Source organism: Esox lucius, chromosome 7 (assembly GCF_011004845.1).
Source record: "Esox lucius isolate fEsoLuc1 chromosome 7, fEsoLuc1.pri, whole genome shotgun sequence".
Lineage (NCBI taxonomy): Eukaryota > Metazoa > Chordata > Actinopteri > Esociformes > Esocidae > Esox > Esox lucius.
Genome location: NC_047575.1, coordinates 11,565,246 through 11,585,416, shown reverse-complemented (window position 1 = coordinate 11,585,416; position 20,171 = coordinate 11,565,246). Strand labels below are relative to the sequence as shown.

General features: G+C 40.0%; 2 protein-coding genes across 4 annotated transcripts; one reads left to right on the top strand and one right to left on the bottom strand.

The window, feature by feature from the left end:
• Window positions 1-1,616: 1,616 nt before the first annotated feature.
• defbl2 (defensin, beta-like 2) lies at window positions 1,617-3,198 on the bottom strand. The gene is made up of 3 exons (XM_034293488.1): window positions 2,698-3,198; window positions 2,272-2,383; window positions 1,617-2,047 (listed from the first exon to the last, which is right to left on the bottom strand). Exons 1-3 carry the CDS (start codon window positions 2,753-2,755, stop codon window positions 2,026-2,028), a joined length of 192 nt encoding a protein of 63 aa, XP_034149379.1. The 5' UTR covers window positions 2,756-3,198; the 3' UTR covers window positions 1,617-2,025.
• Window positions 3,199-6,766: 3,568 nt separating this feature from the next.
• Window positions 6,767-20,166, top strand: st14b (suppression of tumorigenicity 14b). 3 transcript variants are annotated; one of them, XM_013134363.4, is made up of 19 exons: window positions 6,767-8,138; window positions 9,065-9,224; window positions 9,331-9,464; window positions 10,345-10,415; window positions 10,626-10,828; window positions 11,871-11,903; window positions 12,019-12,253; window positions 12,374-12,516; window positions 12,619-12,716; window positions 12,827-12,936; window positions 13,080-13,213; window positions 13,351-13,455; window positions 15,641-15,748; window positions 16,165-16,281; window positions 16,374-16,496; window positions 16,597-16,777; window positions 17,232-17,503; window positions 17,624-17,760; window positions 17,837-20,166. In XM_013134363.4, the coding sequence occupies exons 1-19, from the start codon at window positions 8,094-8,096 to the stop codon at window positions 17,996-17,998; spliced, it is 2,571 nt and encodes an 856-aa protein (XP_012989817.3). In that variant the 5' UTR covers window positions 6,767-8,093; the 3' UTR covers window positions 17,999-20,166. The 3 variants fall into 3 exon arrangements, with proteins under 3 accessions (XP_012989817.3, XP_019904180.3, XP_019904178.3); XM_020048619.3 differs by lacking the exons at window positions 6,767-8,138; window positions 9,065-9,224; window positions 9,331-9,464 and adding an exon at window positions 9,678-9,694; XM_020048621.3 differs by lacking the exons at window positions 6,767-8,138; window positions 9,065-9,224; window positions 10,345-10,415 and having other exon boundaries at window positions 9,377-9,464.
• Window positions 20,167-20,171: the final 5 nt, after the last annotated feature.

The following is a 20,171-nucleotide window of genomic DNA, read 5'->3' as shown; positions in this document are numbered from 1 at the left end:
AGAAAGGCCCTCCATTTTTAACCCAATAAATTACATGAAAACAGTCAACCCCTGATCTTTACACTTGATGATTGGCTGACTGACCCTCCATGTGTCCAAGAAATCAATAGGAGATAGTAAATTGTCTACATTGAAGGTTAAGGGGTATTAACATTAATAGGCTAATGTTACACTTAACTGAAAGCAGCAGCCTACAGATTAGCTATCATTAGCGATAAGGCCATGAACAGTAATGAAATAAAGATTGGTTCGTTATGCCAACCTGTTCGTATCACAAACTTGATAACAGATTTTTACTCCCTTTCAAAGCAAAAGCATACATTTAATTTCCTACCCATGACCTCGTTTTGGTCATTAATGTTAATTATTTAACCCATTTCACTTATGAAATACCACGTAGTAACACTGTTACACAAAAGAGAAATCATAATTCTGTTCAACCACTCTGCTTATTTATTCTTACATTAAAAAACAGCACGCTATTTATTAAATTCTCTTTTCAAAAGAAAATGTTTATAGTTGATCAAAGTAAAGTACAATTTATTAAGATCAGAAACCCACCCTGTCCACTCCCCCCAAATTGCTGGGCTAAACCAGCTGGTATGAGGCCTGTCTGGTTTGCCGTGTTATCATTGTAAAGATAGCCTCATGTAAACACATTTGTGGGGGTTTACTCCATTGTGGTGGTGTCACGCTGTCTGACTGAATAGCAGAGGTACAAAGATAGAATGATAGATGAAGGAGACAAAGCAGGGCACAGTGCAGCGGTGCATGTTGACGGATGACATCAGTGCCTTTAACCTCTGCTGCACCAGCCCAGTCACAAGACATATCTTCAGAGATCACACCTACCAGGCCATTACAGGCTGCTAGTTTTTAATGCACTGTGTCGTCACTACATTTTGTGGTGGGGCTTTTTTTATTGGGTGGTATGCAGAAATCTGAATAGTGTGGAACGATTTGCAGATTGATTTGACTATTTTTGAATCGGCCTCAGTATGTGGGGTTACTTGGTCCAAGACAGTAATCAAAAAAGTCTGCTGTGTACTGTCCCCAGTGTCTGCTATATAAACATCCCTCCCTATTAAAGGACAATGCTTGGGCAGTGTAATTAATTGGAATAAGATGTAGTAAAATGATAATACATGTCATAGAAGGGGCCATAAAAATATATCCATACATATAAGAAATTATAAGTTGACATCAACATGAGCGTGTTGATGTCAACTTACATGAACTATTACATCAACACAGCTGTCTGGGTCAATCTCTTGACTGCCATTGTCCCCTTTTATTTAATGTTTTTATTTTTATTTTTACAAAGAATGAGTTATTTACTGAAAGTAAATAAAAAATAAAGCTTGTTTAAAAGCTTGTTTATTCATGTCTTTTTATATTGATTACTAGTCAGAGTACATGCATTAGCCTATACCTTATCATAACTTTTTTATCCTTTCAAAGCAACGTGACAATTTTATTGACTAAAAGCATTGGCTAAAATTAACTCACTTAATTATTTCTGTTGACAGTGACATTAATTGTCAAAATAATATTTTTAAAAGACTGGATTTTGAATAAAAAACAAAACAACAAAGAGAGAGTATTATTATGCATTTATTGTCAACCACTCATTTCCAAAGCACATATTAACTGTTTGACAGTGCTTTTGTAATAGCTGTGGAAATAAATTCAATGTGGACTACAAAAGGTATTATATTTGAGAGGTATTCAAAAACTTTTAGATATGTTCCATGAACCATAATGAAAGCTACTACGTCAAATCAACTAACTTTGTAAATTGTTCTTCAATTTAGCAAAAGTTTGCCATTGTGATTTTCTAAGTGGCGTTCCATTCGATCATAGTTCGCTTCATCAAAGGAGTATCAAGATTAGTTCCATAGACTAAACCATAATCATCCTTTTCTAGTCAAGTGTGCCACTTTCATTTCAGTCCATGTCAAAGAAGCAGACCAGTCCTCAGCCTGTGACGTCCTGCTGCTGGGACCACTAGACTGTCAGTCAACGCTAAAACCGCACAGCACAGCACCTGCAAATGATGACCACAAAACAGTGAGGCTTGTGGTATGACCTCTCTGAGCTCTCAGCTGTAAGTACTCAGAATGTTTAGGCTCAAGAAACAAAAAGTTGACGTGTTACATCGTAACTAGGACAATGTATCACAGGGAACTTCAACTTGGCTCAAAGATAAGACATGATATTCAATCTCATCACATTTACATGTCTGCTGTATATTTCCAATCATTCACGTACCTGTATCTGCGAGGACAGCCATGGTGTCCAACAATATATTCTTGGGCATAACAGAACCGTCTGCAGAGTCCTCTGTAACCACACGTCCAATACTGCATCTCTGCGTCATCAGCTGTTACAATAATAGTAAAACCATTATGGAAGATTTTAGCTGTTGTTTTTAATTTGCTAATAACTGTTAATACCTTCACATCAAACATTCACTATGTAATAATTGATTTCAGAGCTATTTAAATTGTAATCTTTTAAATGTCAGGCTATAACATTGACATTCCATTTCATACAATTGATGGTAAATTAACAATTCAGTCATTACAAATATTTTTCAGTAATACTGATCTACAAATGCACTAATATAGTCCCATTGTACAGGCATGAAATAGACCGCTATTACATAATAAAGTCAAGGTACTGCCCACCACTTACCATCACCTGCTGAGACCATTAGGAGAAGTACAAGGACAACCAAGCCCAACCCCTTCATGTTTTGGTACCACTAAGTTCTCAGGCAAATGCTGTTTCCAGGGCTTATGCTTCTTTTATACAGTGACCACCCCCCAGGGGGAGGAGTCCATGGGCACTATCCAGATTACAGTTGCAGAGTATTATAAAATGAGAGGTGTCTTTTGGGGTAAATTGTAAGTGTAAATGAAAATACTTTATTCATCTCGATAGAACACCTCAGGTGCAGGTTTTTGTAAATGTGGGCCTGTTTTTGTAACTTCTTAGAGCTGATTCATAGGGAAAATATTTCCACAGTTGATAATGTAAGTAGAAAAATATCAAAACAATAATTCTAGGACAGTGTCAGGCATTAAAATTAGCATAAATGCAATGCACAAAATTGCACACTGAAATTGCATAGCAAAACTGGAAAATGAGTTAGACATGAAGAGAAGCACATTTGGGATTTTGTTTAATACCTGATAGACATTCCATGTACTTACATAAACCTTTATGACTGGATAACTGCAACATAGCCCTGGGAGTGAGTCAAAAAGAAATGGAGGAAGCCCACTGACCATAAACAACTCCGTCAACAGAAAAATTATACTGTACAAAGTACAGTATGGTAGTAGTCTTTCATTTACCTGCAAACAACTCATGTGTCTTTTCCCTAGTGTTTCAGTGCTGCTCTTTCAATACACTACTCGCCCGAGGTCCAAATATTGCAGTGGTTTTTGTGATACTGCTGATGCTGTCAAACTGCCGTCAAATTGCACAAAACACACTGCTCTGATGACGCATGAGCTATTGTCAACTCCATCACAATAGTAACCAAGTACATTCACATGTCTACTATGCTTTTTAGGGCTGCTGTGTAAGGGTCAGATAAACTGCTGCCCCTCCAGTCAAAAGTATATTTTCAGTCATTTGTTTTCAGCATACCAACATGTAATGATATTATTACAGTGCCTATAGAAATGATATACCCCCTTTAACCTTTTTCCATGAAATGTCAGTGAATGCTTTGACAAAAGCATCAAAACCTTAACTTTTGTAACCATGTAACAAAGACACACCAACATTTTCTGCTTTGCCCTTTTTTTGCAATTTTTATTGCAAAACTTTACACACTGTTTCTTACATTAGGCAGTTCATTCAAGAATGAACTCTCTTGGGGAGAACAAGTATTTGATACATTGCCGATTTTGCAGGTTTTCCCACTTACAAAGCATGTAGAAGTCTGTCATTTTTATCATAGGTACTTTTCAACTGTGCGTGACGGAATCTAAAACAAAAATCCAGAAAATCGAATTGTATGATTTTTAAGTAATTCATTTGTATTTTATTGCATGACATAAGTATTTGATACATCAGAAAAGCAGAACTCAATATTTGGTACAGAAACCTTTGTTTGCAATTACAGAGATCATACGTTTCCTGTAGTTCTTGACCAGGTTTGCACACACTGCAGCAGGGATTTTGGCCCACTCCTCCATACAGACTTTCTCCAGATCCTTCAGGTTTTAGGGCTGTCGCTGGGCAAAACGGACTTTCAGCTCCCTCCAAAGATTTTCTATTGGGTTCAGGTCTGGAGACTGGCTAGGCCACTCCAGGACCTTGAGATGCTTCTTACGGAGCCACTCCTTAGTTGCCCTGGCTGTGTGTTTCGGGTCGTTGTCATGCTGGAAGACCCAGCCACAACCCATCTTCAATGCTCTTACTGAGGGAAGGAGGTTGTTGGCCAAGAACTCGCAATACATGGCCCATCCATCCTCCCGTAATATGGTGAAGTCGTCCTGCCCCCTTTGCAGAAAAGCATCCCCAAAGAATGATGTTTCCACCATCATGCTTCACGGTTGGGATAATGTTCTTGGGGTTGTCCTCATCATTCTTCTTCCTCCAAACACGGCGTGTGGAGTTTAGACCAAAAAGCTCTATTTTTGTCTCATCAGACCACATGACCTTCTCCCATTCCTCCTCTGGATCATCCAGATGGTCATTGGCAAACTTCAGACTTCAGGCCTGGACATGCGCTGGCTTGAGCAGGGTGACCTTGCGTGCGCTGCAGGATTTTAATCCATGACGGCATAGTGTGTTACTAATGGTTTTCTTTGAGACTTTGGTCCCAGCTCTCTTCAGATCATTGACCAGGTCCTGACGTGTAGTTCTTGGCTGATCCTTCACCTTCCTCGTGATCATTGATGCCCCACGAGGTGAGATCTTGCATGGAGCCCCAGACCGAGGGAGATTGACCGTCATCTTGAACTTCTTCCATTTTCTAATAATTGCGCCAACAGTTGTTGCCTTCTCACCAAGCTGCTTGCCTATTGTCCTGTAGTCCATCCCAGCCTTGTGCAGGTCCACAATTTTATCCCTGATGTCCTTACACAGCTCTCTGGTCTTGATCATTGTGGAGAGGTTGGAGTTTGATTGAGTGTGTGGACAGGTGTCTTTTATACAGGTAACAAGTTCAAACAGGTGCAGTTAATACAGGTAATGAGTGGAGAACAGGAGGGCTTCTTAAAGAAAAACTAACAGGTCTGTGAGAGCCGGAATTCTTACTGGTTGGTAGGTGATCAAATACGTATGTCATGCAATAAAATGCAAATTAATTATAAAAAAATCATACAATGTGATTTTCTGGATTTTTGTTTTAGACACAGTTGAAATGTACCTATGATAAAAATGACAGACCTCTACATGCTTTTTAAGTAGAAAAACCTGTAAAATCGGCAGTGTATCAAATACTTGTTCTCCCCACTGTATATGTGTGTGTATATGTATATGAATATATATGTGTGTTTAAGATGGACTGAGGCAAAGTGGAAAACTTTCCTGTGGTCTTACAAATCAAAATTTGAAATTCTTTTTGGGAATCGTGGACACTGTGTCCTCTGGACTGAAGAGAAGAGGGACCATCTGGCTTGTCATCAGTGCACAGTTCAAAAGCCAGCATCTGTGATGGTATGGGGGTGCAATAGTACACATGGCATGGGTGACTTGCACATCTGGGAAGGCACCATTGATGGTGAACAACATATACAGGTTTTGGAGCAACATATGCTGCCATCCAGGCAATGTCTTTTTCAGGGAAGACATTGCCTTATTTTAGCAAGACAATCCCAAACCACAATCTGCACATATCACAACAGCGTGGCTCCATATTATAAGAGTCCGGGTGCTAAACTGGCCTGCCTGCAGTCCAGACCTGTCACCCACTGAAAATATTTGGCGAATTATGAAACGCAAAGTAAGACAAAGGAGACACCGAACTGTTGAGCAGCTGCAATCCTATATCAAGCAAAAATAGAAAAACATTTCACTTTCAAAACTACAGCAATTGGTCTCTGCAGTTCCAAAATGCTTACAGAGCATTGTTAAAAGGTGGTGCAACACAGTAAACATGCGCCTGTTGCAACTTTTTTGAAACGTGTTGCTGGCATCAAATTCGAAATAGGCATGTATTTTTCCAAAAACAATAAAATGTCTCAGTTTCAACATTTGATATGTTGTCATTGTACTATTTTCAATTAATTATAGGGAGAAATGATTTGCACATTATTGCATTCTGTTTTTATTTACATTTTACACAGGGTCCCAACTTTTTTGGAAACAGGGATATTCTTAGTGTTGTGAATGCTGTGAATTTTGTGATCTGTTGTGTTGTTTGTACTAAGAGTGGAGAGATATTAGCACACACTGTGAATAGTACTAAAGCGTCTGACAAAACATATTATACTTGTAATATAATTTTGTTCAGTTCCTCAACTGTTCTCCTTTCCATTTATTTTTTTCATTTAAATAGCAGTGGCCTATTATTGACATCCACAACAAAGTCAATAAAACTTTACTTTGGGAAGTAAACAGAAACGAGGAAATACCTGCCCTCTCATATTGATTTAGAATTGAGTTAAATATATTATCTGGTCATCCAGGGTAAAATTATATACACTAGGTCTAAAACTACAACACAAATTTCACCAGCTGCATAGACATATTTCATTATATATATATTGTATATTTTTATTTTATATCTAAAGAGGTTGGTCCTTTGAAACAAAATGACAATGTATGCAAATAACAAGAAAATACATGTGCAAGCTTGTTGGTATACTTCTGCATTGTTAAACCAATTACTCGAAACTCCATGGTTCTCGAAACTAGTTCCCTACATTAGCAAAAATCCAAACCAACAAGTTTAACAGGGTTGCTACAGTACATTGAACGCATTAAATTAGAAAAATATTGTAGATGGCTAGCTATACATTAATGAAAATGAGTTCAATCACTTAATTGCTGGTTCCACTAGGCTATGTGAACTGGTCTACGCTTTGTAAATTCCAATTGAGAGGAATGTGTTCATGGCTGGTGCAGTTCATCCATTGCAATAGAATCATGAAGTTTTACGTTCGGCTTACTATCGTGTAGCTATGAAGCTTATAGCCAGCGATGTTTTGTGTCTATCCTGGACAAATCCTAATACATTAGCTTGTGCGGGGCTAGAACCGAACACTACGTGACGATCTGCGTGTCTAACCACTAAGCTATTTAACAATGGGTATTCACTCACTCAGTATTACAGACATTCGCTGTTTTTGGCTGGTGTTGTGCGGAAAACAACCACCGCCACCTTCGCGTGAACGCACTCTCTCTCGATTCTCATTGCTGCGATTAGTTTGCTTGTTGAGAGGACAGTTTAGCCTATATATTTCACTGATCTTCGTAGCAAAAACATTTAATTTAATTCGATGACCACGATAGGCTGCGTTTCATTAGATTTCTTAAGGCAGGTTGATCGCGTCGGAATTTTCCGTTCGCTATTTGTTTCAAGATTATTACTATAAACAAATCGTTGGCAAAATCGGTCATGTCTCGCATTTTTTATTCGACTAGTGTTCTCTAAAGTGTAAGGATAATAATGCAGACATTGCCCTGGAATGTTTACTTCATTGTATAACATTTTCGGCAGGGTGGATGTTTTCGTCACAACACCTGTTCCGGCGCAAATGACGGGCAATGTTCTGAGCAATATAGGTGCTCTGACCTAGTGCCTGCATTGTAGCAGGTGTTTCCTTATTTTTTGCTTGACTTCCACCTTAGCACAGATAACTGACTTTGTCGCAGAGATAGGCACACAGTAGGCTACTGACGATCGGGTACTTTCTTAACTTTTTGTGAACAAAGGTTATTGTAAATTACCCTTAGGTTATAATTTATAATGGGAAAAATATAAAGACATTCGTTGACTTGTGTAGCTTAACCTTGTCTCGCCAATCCACTGAAGACGATAAGAACTAAAGCTGGCGATAAAGGATTGTAGAATTTGACAGAAACTGGAGAATTTCTAAATTTCCACACGCAACTTTATTTCTCTTATGGATTTGCTGCGTTCTGGGACGAGGTTCATCCCGAAAACGCTGGTATTGTACTGTTGGTTTATTAAACCCGATGGGGTCAATTATCATTTCTGTTTCAATTATTTTCTCTAATCCAAGCAACTCTTTATAACACATTTAATCAACTGCACTAAATGTGTAATCATATTTTGCGTGAATTATTTAGATAAAACTAAATGTTACTAGTATATCTTAATACGTATTATTGTACAATAACAGCAATGCCAGAAACCGTTGTTTGTTTATGGTCACGTTATTGGTGTGCTGGTAGATCAACGTTAATCATATCATACATGTAATGTTATGCTATCGTGCACTACAGTAGCTCTCAAAAGTATTCACCCCTTGGACTTAACTGTGTTACGACATTAAGTCAAAAAGGTTTTAATAAGAGGTTTTTGCCACTTATCAAAGCAAAAAAGTCCACAATGTCAACGTGAAAAATAAAATCTACAAAGTGTTCTTAATCGATTACAAATACAAAGCTGACGAATACTTTTGAGCCACTGTAAAATTAGATCTCTTAGTCAACTGCAACAAACTTTTTGCCCATACTAGAAAGTTCAGCAACTTTCCCTTCAGTCCTGAGTCAGCTAGGCATGGTTTCATGCATGTGAATAATTCGTCAGTGTTTGTCTATGCTAAATACATTTAAGGGTGTGGAAAGTTCAGTATCTGTTGAAGGAAAACGATTGGTTCACTTGCCGGATTCATTTTAAAACGACTGCCTTAAGCGTGCGTTATACAGTGTAAAATGTGAGATAACACAGCAATATGAAAAGAATATTATACATTATTTGAGAAAGTGAGCACTTTTATGTTGTGGAGAAATATTTGAATGCGCTGTCTAGCTAAACCAAATGACTACAAAGGATGAGATAATTTTTTTGTGCAGTTTCTATCGATTTGCAAGTTATGGTCATTAAGTAACATTGTTTTCTCACCCATAGAATGATGACGGTGACAATGCTGTCACATACTTGCCGGCTGCAGACACCACAGAGCTGGAGAAGCAGAGAGGGTACAAGCCACTTTATGTTGGGCTTGGCCTTGTGGGATTGGCGGCAGTACTCACGCTCACAACAGGACTACTAGTTTGGCATTTTCACTGTGAGTATTGTCCACCTTCTTCAGGCCGAGTCTCACCCCTGCTCTGGTTGTGGGTCAGTATACAGGTTCCCTTGATCCCCTCTCCTTTCACTCTTTTATGTTACAGTGCGTAGAGAAGAGATGATTTTAAAGAAAATGTACTTTGGCTCAATGAGCATCACCAACCAAAGGTTTATAGATTCCTACAACAACCCAAACAGCCAGGAGTTTCAACAACTGGGCGTGCAGGTGTCCCAACAGGTAAGACAGGATGATGTTTATTAATGATTTACCGGCTCTGCAGAGCCACTATTAACAAAGTCAAAGATGTTTTGTACATTGAATAACTTGGGGAGTTAATTTGATCAGTGAAAGTTATGTTTACAGGTTTGTTATTATTATTATTATCAAAAAAGTGCATTGTCAAACTGCATGACCAATCTATAACAATACCATTCATTTTCCCTCCTGCAGTTCCTTGTGGATAACAGGTTAAAAACCACTGCTTCACACAAAACAACTTATATGTTCATATGTTTTACTGAATTTACTATTTTATCATGTGTTGGATGCATTGAGTTAATATACACACACGCTACACAATGGAGGTGTTTCAAAAATATGCTAGTATACATATGATTGCCCAACAGTATCTTGCTAGCTTGAGCTGGGCGCTACTTACCTCCTTTTATAGGTTCAGCTGACTTTGTTTCACCAGCTTCCTATTGGAAAAGACAGCTAGTGTCCTAACATGATTTGGTTATTAGAACCTTTGTCTGTATGTTGTAAAATTACTTTCTGATAAAGTATTAGAGGAGGTGTTCTCAGCCTTTTTTATCCAGAGCCCCCTTTTTCATATGGGAAAAATCTCACATGAGTTAGCCTACGTTAAACACCACCGCAGGACCTACTTCTGACCTCTATCTACTACTTACTAGGAATAAAAATATAACGTGATAGGTACAAAATGTAGGCAATCAGTAATGTGTGTATGTTGCTCTGTGTAAGCGTCAGCTAAATGATGAAAGGAATGAATGTAAAAATGAAAAGAACATGTAAACAGACATTAAACTGACACCCATTTCTGAGCCCATTTCTATGTCACATAGCTATGTAATGTATTTCATCTTGTTGCTTTCAGCTGAAGTTAATGTACTCTAAAATGAAATTTCTGGAGGAATATTTTGTAGGATCCACAGTGCAAGCCTTCAGGTATTTGTTGCTACTCCTAATATCAGTTCCAAATCCACAGACAATTATTGGTGCATTTTGAAAGTTAACAATGACATAATAAAGATGTTACAAAATGGGTAGCAGACAGTGCATTTGGTTCCATACAACCCAAGTTGTTCATGTTTCCTGCTGCTTAATATCCAGTACATCAATGTAAACCACAAAGCATTATGTGTCTACTCACTGTAGTGAAGGCAATGGGGGAGGTGAGGACTACGTAGTGGCCTACTACCTTTCTGAGTTTGACGTACCGATTGGCCGGGGGTCCGAAGTGGATGCAGCTATTGCCGCCATGGATCCGATGGAGGGAAGTCAACAGGGGAGAATAGGCCGCATGTCTAAGGGCCACGGGTCGACCAGCTCCCTTCTCATCAGCAATGTCATGTCTGGCGGTACAGTACAGCGCTAACACCACTCTGCTATGGGATGTGAAATGCGCCCAAAACTTCCTAATACATTTCTTTCTGTTGCAGCCTAATTTCCTTCCCAGATACTTCCGTGACATCGTTTGTAAATCTAGGGCTTTGTCTAGAACCTTCTATCTGCAAAAGAAGATAACATTTTGCTTTAACGTTCTGACCCTTTTTTGGATTCAGTGGTGTCAGAAATGTTTTTAATTGAATTATTTTGGGGTATTGACAATAGAGTTACAGAATGTTGAACCGAACAAGGTTATATAAATAACTACATCAAGGTTGGGTTCTTTTCTGGTCATTTCCTGTCAATGCTTTCAATTAGGAAAATAGGTAACTTCAGATGGAATTTGGTTTACTCTCTGAAATTACTGAAGTTTAATTTAAATTAATCTCGATGGTGCCCATTGGCCAGTCATCACCCACAGGTCCTCCCCCTAACCTGCCCAAAACGTATTTGATTCCTCTGTCTTGTCCCCAAACCACCCAAAACATGTCTTCCATACCTCTGTCTTTTCCTAAACCACCCAGAACATGTCTTCCTTACCTCTATCTTCTCCCAAACCTGCCAAAATGTATTCCATACATCCATCTTCCCCTTAACCCACCCAGAAAACATGTTCCCTGCCCTTTCCCCTAACCTGCCCAAAATATGTGGTCCATAGCTCCATTTGGACCTCAGCCGACAACTGTGGGAGTTTGTTTTGCATGGCTCACTGCCCAGGGTGGTGGGAATTTTACTTAATGGACCAATAGAATGGTCTAACACGTGCCATCTGCCAAGAAGCACCAGGCCATGCAAAAAAACTCCTTTATCCAGTAAGATCACTCCCATAAATTCTATGGTCACTCCCATAAATGCCACTTTTAAATTGTTTACATCCAAGGCTTATAGTTGGAGCTGTGCATAATTGTTTCTGTTAAATAAATGTTTCCAAGGATGACAACTGCTCTCTTAAAGAACAGACCAGCTTTTTGCTTTGATCCGTCCTACTGTCTAATATGTGCCATAATTTCACAGCTCTGGATGAACGTATGACGAAGGCAAATAACGGTTAGGAATGTTTATTGTTTACATTCAAGCTATTCTTTTTCCGGTTGATTAAGCTATCTATTTACAGCTCACCAATGCTGTCTACCCTCTCTCTCTGTCGCTGTGTGTCTCTCAGCCTCCAAAACCTATACGTATCACATTGGCAAGCTTCCCACAGGCACAATAGAGTCCCCTGGCTTTCCCAATTCTCCATACCCTTCGGACACTTACATTCAGTGGAGACTGCATGCTGAGCGAGGCCACAGGGTTCAACTGATGTTTGACTATTTCGACCTGGAGGATGACTGTCAGAAGGACTTCATCAGGGTGTATGACTCCCTGGTGCCGCTGGAGCAACAGGTCATGACAGAGTGAGTAGCATTGGACAGTTATTCTAGATGATGAGACCAGACAGTCAGCATTTTTCCCAGAGATGCCTGGCTAATGACTGTACTTGTCTGCCTCAGTGAAATGTTTTGAATCTTTTGCAGGAAATGTGGATATTATAAACGCAATGAACCCCTATCGGTCGTTTCCTCTGGAAATGTCATGCTGTTGACGCTGGTGACCAATAAGGAGAAGAACTACCCTGGCTTCAGAGCCACTTACTCTCAGGTTCCCCTCCAGAGCCAAGGTATAACTGATTACTGTGGATATACTCAGGAATACATATGTAGTGTCAATATGTTGTGTCTCCAATGTCTGTTCATCATTATTGATTTGTCTTTCTGCGTAGATTGTGGCGGTAAACTGACAGGACTTAAAGGCACCTTCACATCTCCCAACTTTCCATCTCATTACCCACCTCAGACCACCTGTGTCTGGGACATTGAGGTGAATAAATGATTTGTTTTAACTTGTAGTGCCTCCACTTGCTGCTGATAGGCGTTTCAAGGAAGAATGAGCTTTTTATTTGCTTAACGTATTGCTATATTCTCTTATAGGTGCAAAATGGCATGTCTATCAGGGTGAGGTTCAACAAGATGTTCATATCTGAGCCTGTAAAGAGCAACAACAAGTGTCCTAAAGACCATGTAGAGGTCAACAATGAAAAGTTAGTGATCCTCTCACACTCATATCTTTTTGGTGTCAGCGGATCAATTTAGAATTGAGAATTTTTTCAAGATGTTTTCATTAAAATCAGCATTACTCACCCATGTCCCTAATTACTGAAGGTCTTATTGAAATGTGTGACAGGATATGTGGATATAAGCCCTACATCACAGTGGTCACAGTCAGAGACAACAGGACAACGGTGACGTTTAAGTCAGACATGTCCTATGTGGATACAGGTTTCACAGCTGACTTTGAAGCCTTTGTGCCAACTAATCGTAAGCCATAAACATATCCAGTAAACCATACTTTCCCCAAACTGACATTTACGTTTGATGCATGATTGTTATGCGTCACTAACAAAGTGACTAAGTGACAAAGTGTTTTATTGACTGTGTTCATCTCTTTATCATAGCTTGCCCAGGGAAGTTTGCATGTGCAAATAATCTTTGCATAAACAATCCTCTTACATGTGATGGCTGGGATGACTGTGGTGACAACAGTGATGAAAGAAACTGTAGTGAGTACTGACCTATATGTTCTAACATGTCTGAGGACTGACCTATATGTTCTAACATGTCTGAGTACTGACCTATATGTTCTCAGTACTGACCTATATGTTCTCAGTACTGACCTATATGTTCTCAGTACTGACCTATATGTTCTCAGTACTGACCTATATGTTCTCAGTACTGACCTATATGTTCTCAGTACTGACCTATATGTTCTAACATGTCTGAGGACTGACCTATATGTTCTAACATGTCTGAGGACTGACCTATATGTTCTCAGTACTGACCTATATGTTCTCAGTACTGACCTATATGTTCTAACATGTCTGAGGACTGACCTATATGTTCTCAGTACTGACCTATATGTTCTCAGTACTGACCTATATGTTCTCAGTACTGACCTATATGTTCTCAGTACTGACCTATATGTTCTAACATGTCTGAGGACTGACCTATATGTTCTAACATGTCTGAGGACTGACCTATATGTTCTAACATGTCTGAGGACTGACCTATATGTTCTCAGTACTGACCTATATGTTCTAACATGTCTGAGGACTGACCTATATGTTCTCAGTACTGACCTATATGTTCTAACATGTCTGAGGACTGACCTATATGTTCTCAGTACTGACCTATATGTTCTCAGTACTGACCTATATGTTCTAACATGTCTGAGGACTGACCTATATGTTCTCAGTACTGACCTATATGTTCTCAGTACTGACCTATATGTTCTCAGTACTGACCTATATGTTCTCAGTACTGACCTATATGTTCTCAGTACTGACCTATATGTTCTAACATGTCTGAGGACTGACCTATATGTTCTCAGTACTGACCTATATGTTCTAACATGTCTGAGGACTGACCTATATGTTCTAACATGTCTGAGGACTGACCTATATGTTCTAACATGTCTGAGGACTGACCTATACGTTCTAACACATCTGAGTACTGACCTATACGTTCTAACATGTCTGAGGACTGACCTATATGTTCTAACATGTCTGAGGACTGACCTATATGTTCTAACATGTCTGAGGACTGACCTATACGTTCTAACATGTCTGAGTACTGACCTATACGTTCTAACACGTCTGAGTACTGACCTATACGTTCTAACACGTCTGAGTACTGACCTATACGTTCTAACACGTCTGAGTACTGACCTATACGTTCTAACACGTCTGAGTACTGACCTATACGTTCTAACACGTCTGAGTACTGACCTATACGTTCTAACACGTCTGAGGACTGACCTATACGTTCTAACATGTCTGAGTACTGACCTATACGTTCTAACATGTCTGAGTACTGACCTATACGCTCTAACACGTCTGAGTACTGACCTATATGTTCTAACATGTCTGAGTACTGACCTATACGTTCTAACACGTCTGAGGACTGACCTATACGTTCTAACATGTCTGAGTACTGACCTATACTTTCTAACACGTCTGAGTACTGACCTATACGTTCTAACACGTCTGAGTACTGACCTATACGTTCTAGCATGTCTCAGTATGACCTACATATATGTTCTAACATGTCTCAGTACTGATGGAACTGGATTCTGACCCATTTTAGATTCATTCCAAATAGTCAACAAATGAATGTAACAAATGTATTTAATATATAAAGAGTGTATTACAATTACAGTACAAGTTTTAAAGATAAATATTCTCCGGAGATAAGATGTTTGCAAGAGTAAAGACGCATGCAGAGATGAGGAAAATGTAAGAGAGAGCTTTCCCAAATACACCTCTGGTTTATGTCCCAATACTAAAAGCATGGGGGTTGGTTTACTGACCTAAGGAAAACTAGTCCTGAAGAGTAGACCCTTTATCAATTAGGTACACATTCCAATCTGTTCTGGGGACATCTCATAAGACAGAGTGGTGTAATCTCGAGACGCAAGCAAGCTAGAAAATAACAAGCAACCCTTTTGTACCTGCATACACACCATACAGAAACATCTGTTAACTGTTAACATTCCAATGATTGCCTACTATGACAGAAATTAAGTACATAGGTATACATTTCTATACCAAATAAATAATAATTTAACCTTCAACATGCATGTTCTTCTCATACATGAGTGAGTTTATGTTTTACAAAGGCATGGTGGCAATGAATACTTGATTTGACTCTATAAGAGCAGTGAGACTCTGATGTCTTGTCCCTGTACAGAATGTGGCTCCGATCAAATCCAGTGCAGAAATGGTCTATGCAAATCCAAGTTCTGGCTGTGTGATAAAGTCAATGATTGTGGGGACAACACAGATGAGGGGAACTGCGGTAGGTCAACAACATCCATCGTAACACAATGTCATTAATGTTGATCCATTATAACACAGTGACATTACCGTTGATCCATCACAACACAATGTAATTACCGTTGATCCATCACAACACAATGTAATTCCCGTTGATCCATCACAACACAATGTAATTACTTTGATCCATCACAACACAATGTAATTACGTTTGATCCATCACAACACAATGTCATTACATTTGATCCATCATAACACCATGTTATTACGTTTGATCCATCATAACACAATGTCATTACGTTTGATCCATCATAACACAATGTCATTACGTTTGATCCATCATAACACAATGTCATTGTCGTTGATCCTTAGTAACACAAGGTCATTACTATTGACCTCAGAGAGTGATGACGGTTGCTTCCTGTGTCCTGTCTTTAGGTAGTTGTCAATCAGGAGATTTTTCCTGCCGGAATGGAGGCTGTATCTCAGAAAATCTGAAATGTGACGGCCGCCCTGACTGTCCTGATGGCTCTGATGAATCAAAGTGTTCAAGATGTACGTCTTCGAAACGGAAACACTGCAGCTGTGGTAGAATACAATATAAACATGACCTAAATGTGACTGTCTCCTTCCCTTCACATGTCCAGCTGTAGTCATGCAGTGCTCCGAGTATACCTACCAGTGTAAGAACAACCAGTGCATCAGCAAGCTGAACCCCGAGTGTGATGAAGATGTGGACTGTGAGGACGGCTCTGACGAGGCGGACTGTCGTAAGTTTAGGTGCCCCACACGGCTGCCTCTAAATCAGACTACGGTATCGTAATGTAACCCTGGCTTCTGTCATTCATTGGTCTGTGTGTCTCTGTGCAGAGTGTGGTAAAAGGCCTTACAGACACTCCCGTATTGTGGGGGGGCAGGATTCCAGCGAGGGGGAGTGGCCATGGCAGGTTAGTCTTCATGTCCAGGGGTCCCATGTGTGTGGAGCCTCTATTATCAGTGACCGCTGGCTGGTTACTGCTGCCCACTGTGTCCAGGATAATGTCGAAGTCAAGTACGTACTTACCCTGTTGATCGCCCTTCTCCTAACACCCAACTGGTCCCCCTCTACCCATCACCCTATTGGTCCCCCTCTACCCATCACCCTATTGGTCCCCCTCTACCCATCACCCTATTGGTCCCCCTCTACCCATCACCCTATTGGTCCTCATCTTCCTAGCACCCTATTGGTCCCCCTCTCCTTCTATTACCCTATTGGTCCTTTTCTTCCTAGCACCCTACTGGTCCTCCTTGTCCTACATTTCACTCACATTACTGAATCAAACTGACTCACTTTGTTGTGTACTAAGGCAGGGAAGACCCACCCTGCTTCTTACGTACTCTCCTGGAACAGGTTTGGGCAGTAAGGTGTAAGGGCTGTTCCCTGCTGCTGTTCATGTTTTCAACTTTTAAAATAATTGTAATTGTTGTCACATTGAGCACCATGAACCACGTGTGTGTTCCAACAGGTATTCCCAGCCTCAACAATGGGAGGCTTACCTCGGGCTTCTCGTTCAGAGCCAGTCTAACAAGTGGACAGTGAAGAAGAACCTGAAACAGATCATCCAGCACCCTGGGTACAACAAGGACTCCTATGACAATGACATAGCGCTGATGGAGCTTGACAGTCCCGTCGAACTCAGTCAGAACATCTGGCCTGTCTGTCTGCCCTCTGCCACGCATGACTTCCCTCCGGGCAAGTCGGTGTGGATTACAGGCTGGGGCGACACCATGGAGCTGGGTGAGTTGAATGAACGGCCGTGTTCGTTTCCCTAAATTCCCTTCTGCGGTAACACAGTTCACAATGCCTCTTGTTTCACCTCTGACCACCTTTGACCCTGGGTGTCACCGACTATCTCAGGCTTCGCCGCGTCGATCCTGCAGAAGGCGGAGGTGCGCATCATTAATTCCACAGTGTGTGAAACCCTAATGGAAGGACAGACCACACCCAACATGATGTGTGCCGGTGTCCTGGAAGGAGGGGTCGACGCCTGTCAGGTAACCCAACCAGCAGTCTGTCTGACATGCTTGTCTTCCTCATAACGTCATCATCACGCTGCTCTTCTTCTGACAGGGTGATTCGGGAGGCCCGCTGTCCTTCATCGAGACCAGTGGGAATGTCTTCCTGGCTGGAGTGGTGAGCTGGGGGGATGGCTGCGCTCGCAGGAACAAGCCCGGTGTCTACACTCGCGTCACCAAATACAGGGACTGGATAAAGCGGAGTACTGGAGTGTAGCACACAGGGACCAAGGGGTACCTGAGCAGACCGGCTAGATTCACATAGAAGGGCCATAGATAGAGCTGATGTGATTCCTTATTCAGGGAGGAATGTTTCTACCTATCCTATTTATATCTGAACATTCACATATGTTGTGTCCTGCTGCACTGTAGCCAAGTAGGATATTTGGCTGTAGCACAGATGACAAGCATGAGAAACGCTCTGCCCTTCAAGAGGTTCTTCACGTCTATGTTTTTAAATCTCCATGTCTTCAATTGGTACTGTGCATACAACCTTTTCATGACTTCACCGATATACCCGTGGTTTGGCTCTGTCAGAATGTCCTCCGTCAACAAATGGCCATAGGTTAAAGGACAACTAGTGCACTTCTTTGTGCCTGGTCTTGTGACTCACTTATCTTTACATATCGTTGCTGAGTGATATCCGTTAAAGTGGCGATGATAACGGCTGAAAAAAGATGACTCAGGTACAACTGCTTTTGTTGCTTCAAATACCCATGTTTTGTAATACAATTGCCAGTAGGTGAAAGAGCAGAAGTAACTTGTTGAAACAAGAACTAGTGAGATGAAATGTCATTGAGAAGTCATTGTAGTTTAGGCTTGGTTAACAAAGTAAAATTATCTTGCTAACTTCCCGTTACAGTCTACGAGCATCTGCCCAGAATATATTAATTGTAATTAGATCTGTGTTTAATTAGGACAGTTTTGTAAATTTTTTATGTACAATGATTTTTTTAGATGTTTTCATTGCCTTCATTGTTTTTTTTTTATAATTGCACTTAGTAAAACGAACAGCTTGTGGACTTGAAATGTTAAAGGATTCATTGACCCATTGATAACACATTGATTTAATCAACGTTAAACCTCTATGAATTAGGTTTGACAGGAATCCATGCTTTGGTTTAATTTACATGGCACTGTTTGTACATAATAGCATTTTAGCATTTGTGTGCACAAATTGATTTTTTATTATGGAAAACGTTTGTATAACCTTGCATGTGGTTGTAACCAACGTTACAACCACATGTAACCACATAACCTTGTGTCTAAAAAAAGCTGGATATAAACGTTTTTTTGGCACAGTTGATGGCACTCAGGGTTACGGGCCTAAAGGGTGAGTGATTGCTGACCACCACTTTCCTGCCTGTCTTAGATTTTATGAACTGGCTGCAGACACTGATCAAAATGTTTTTGCAGCGGTGTAGGTAAGCAATAAGGCCTGAGGGGTGCGGTATATGGCCAATATACTTCAATACAAAAACTTTTCTAAGGCTCATTGCATTGCAAAGTGCACTGATATAAGGTCAATTAGGACCTTAAAGGTGATGGTATATCAAAATTAAGTAGTAAGGTGTGGTAGATGACCAACTCTAAATTTGGTCATATAAAGTGTTTAGAAAAACCTTTAGGAGGTGCCATATTGCTACAAAGTTTTCCACACCCCAATCATATGAGCAAATCTCTATGGAAAGTACATCAAGGGCTTGAGACATGTTGGTTTTTCATGGCCCTGAATTGTCCTGAAGAGAAATTTTAAACATCCCAGTAGGAATGTCAGTCGTCCCAAATAAAAACCTTATTTTCAATACTTGTTGATATGCCAAATATAATGTCAGATAATTTACATTAACAACTAAAGGCTGTCTACATACTCAACACACATTGTTCAAATCAAATGGTCAGAGAGAAAGGCGAGGGCCTGTCAAGCATCACACACATCATTCGGTTCACAATTTAACCATAAAAGTAGAATGTTTTATGTTATTTTCTGTGGCATAAAATGTTTATAATTTGCCACGCCAAAAACTGGCGATAGAAACAAATGAATTATTTTAAGAACCTTTCTTTAACATTATTTGACCGTACATCAAGGCTCAGTCCTAGCCAGAACCCTAATCCACCCCACTGCAAAGATTAAGTAAGACAGTCCCCTCTACCAGGCACATTTTGAACTGTGCCTTACATTTGCACGACTGCCCGAATCATAATTGTTCTTAGAATTTGTTTTATATATTTATTTAAAGAAAATGTTTTGTTTGTTTTGTGGTGTCTGGATTTTGTATTTTGATGTCTATTTTGTTTCTGTCTTTTTGTTTGCTTTCTTATATATGGAATTTGTGTAGATATATTATTACTATAATAAATATGACTATTGTTTCTGGTTTACATTA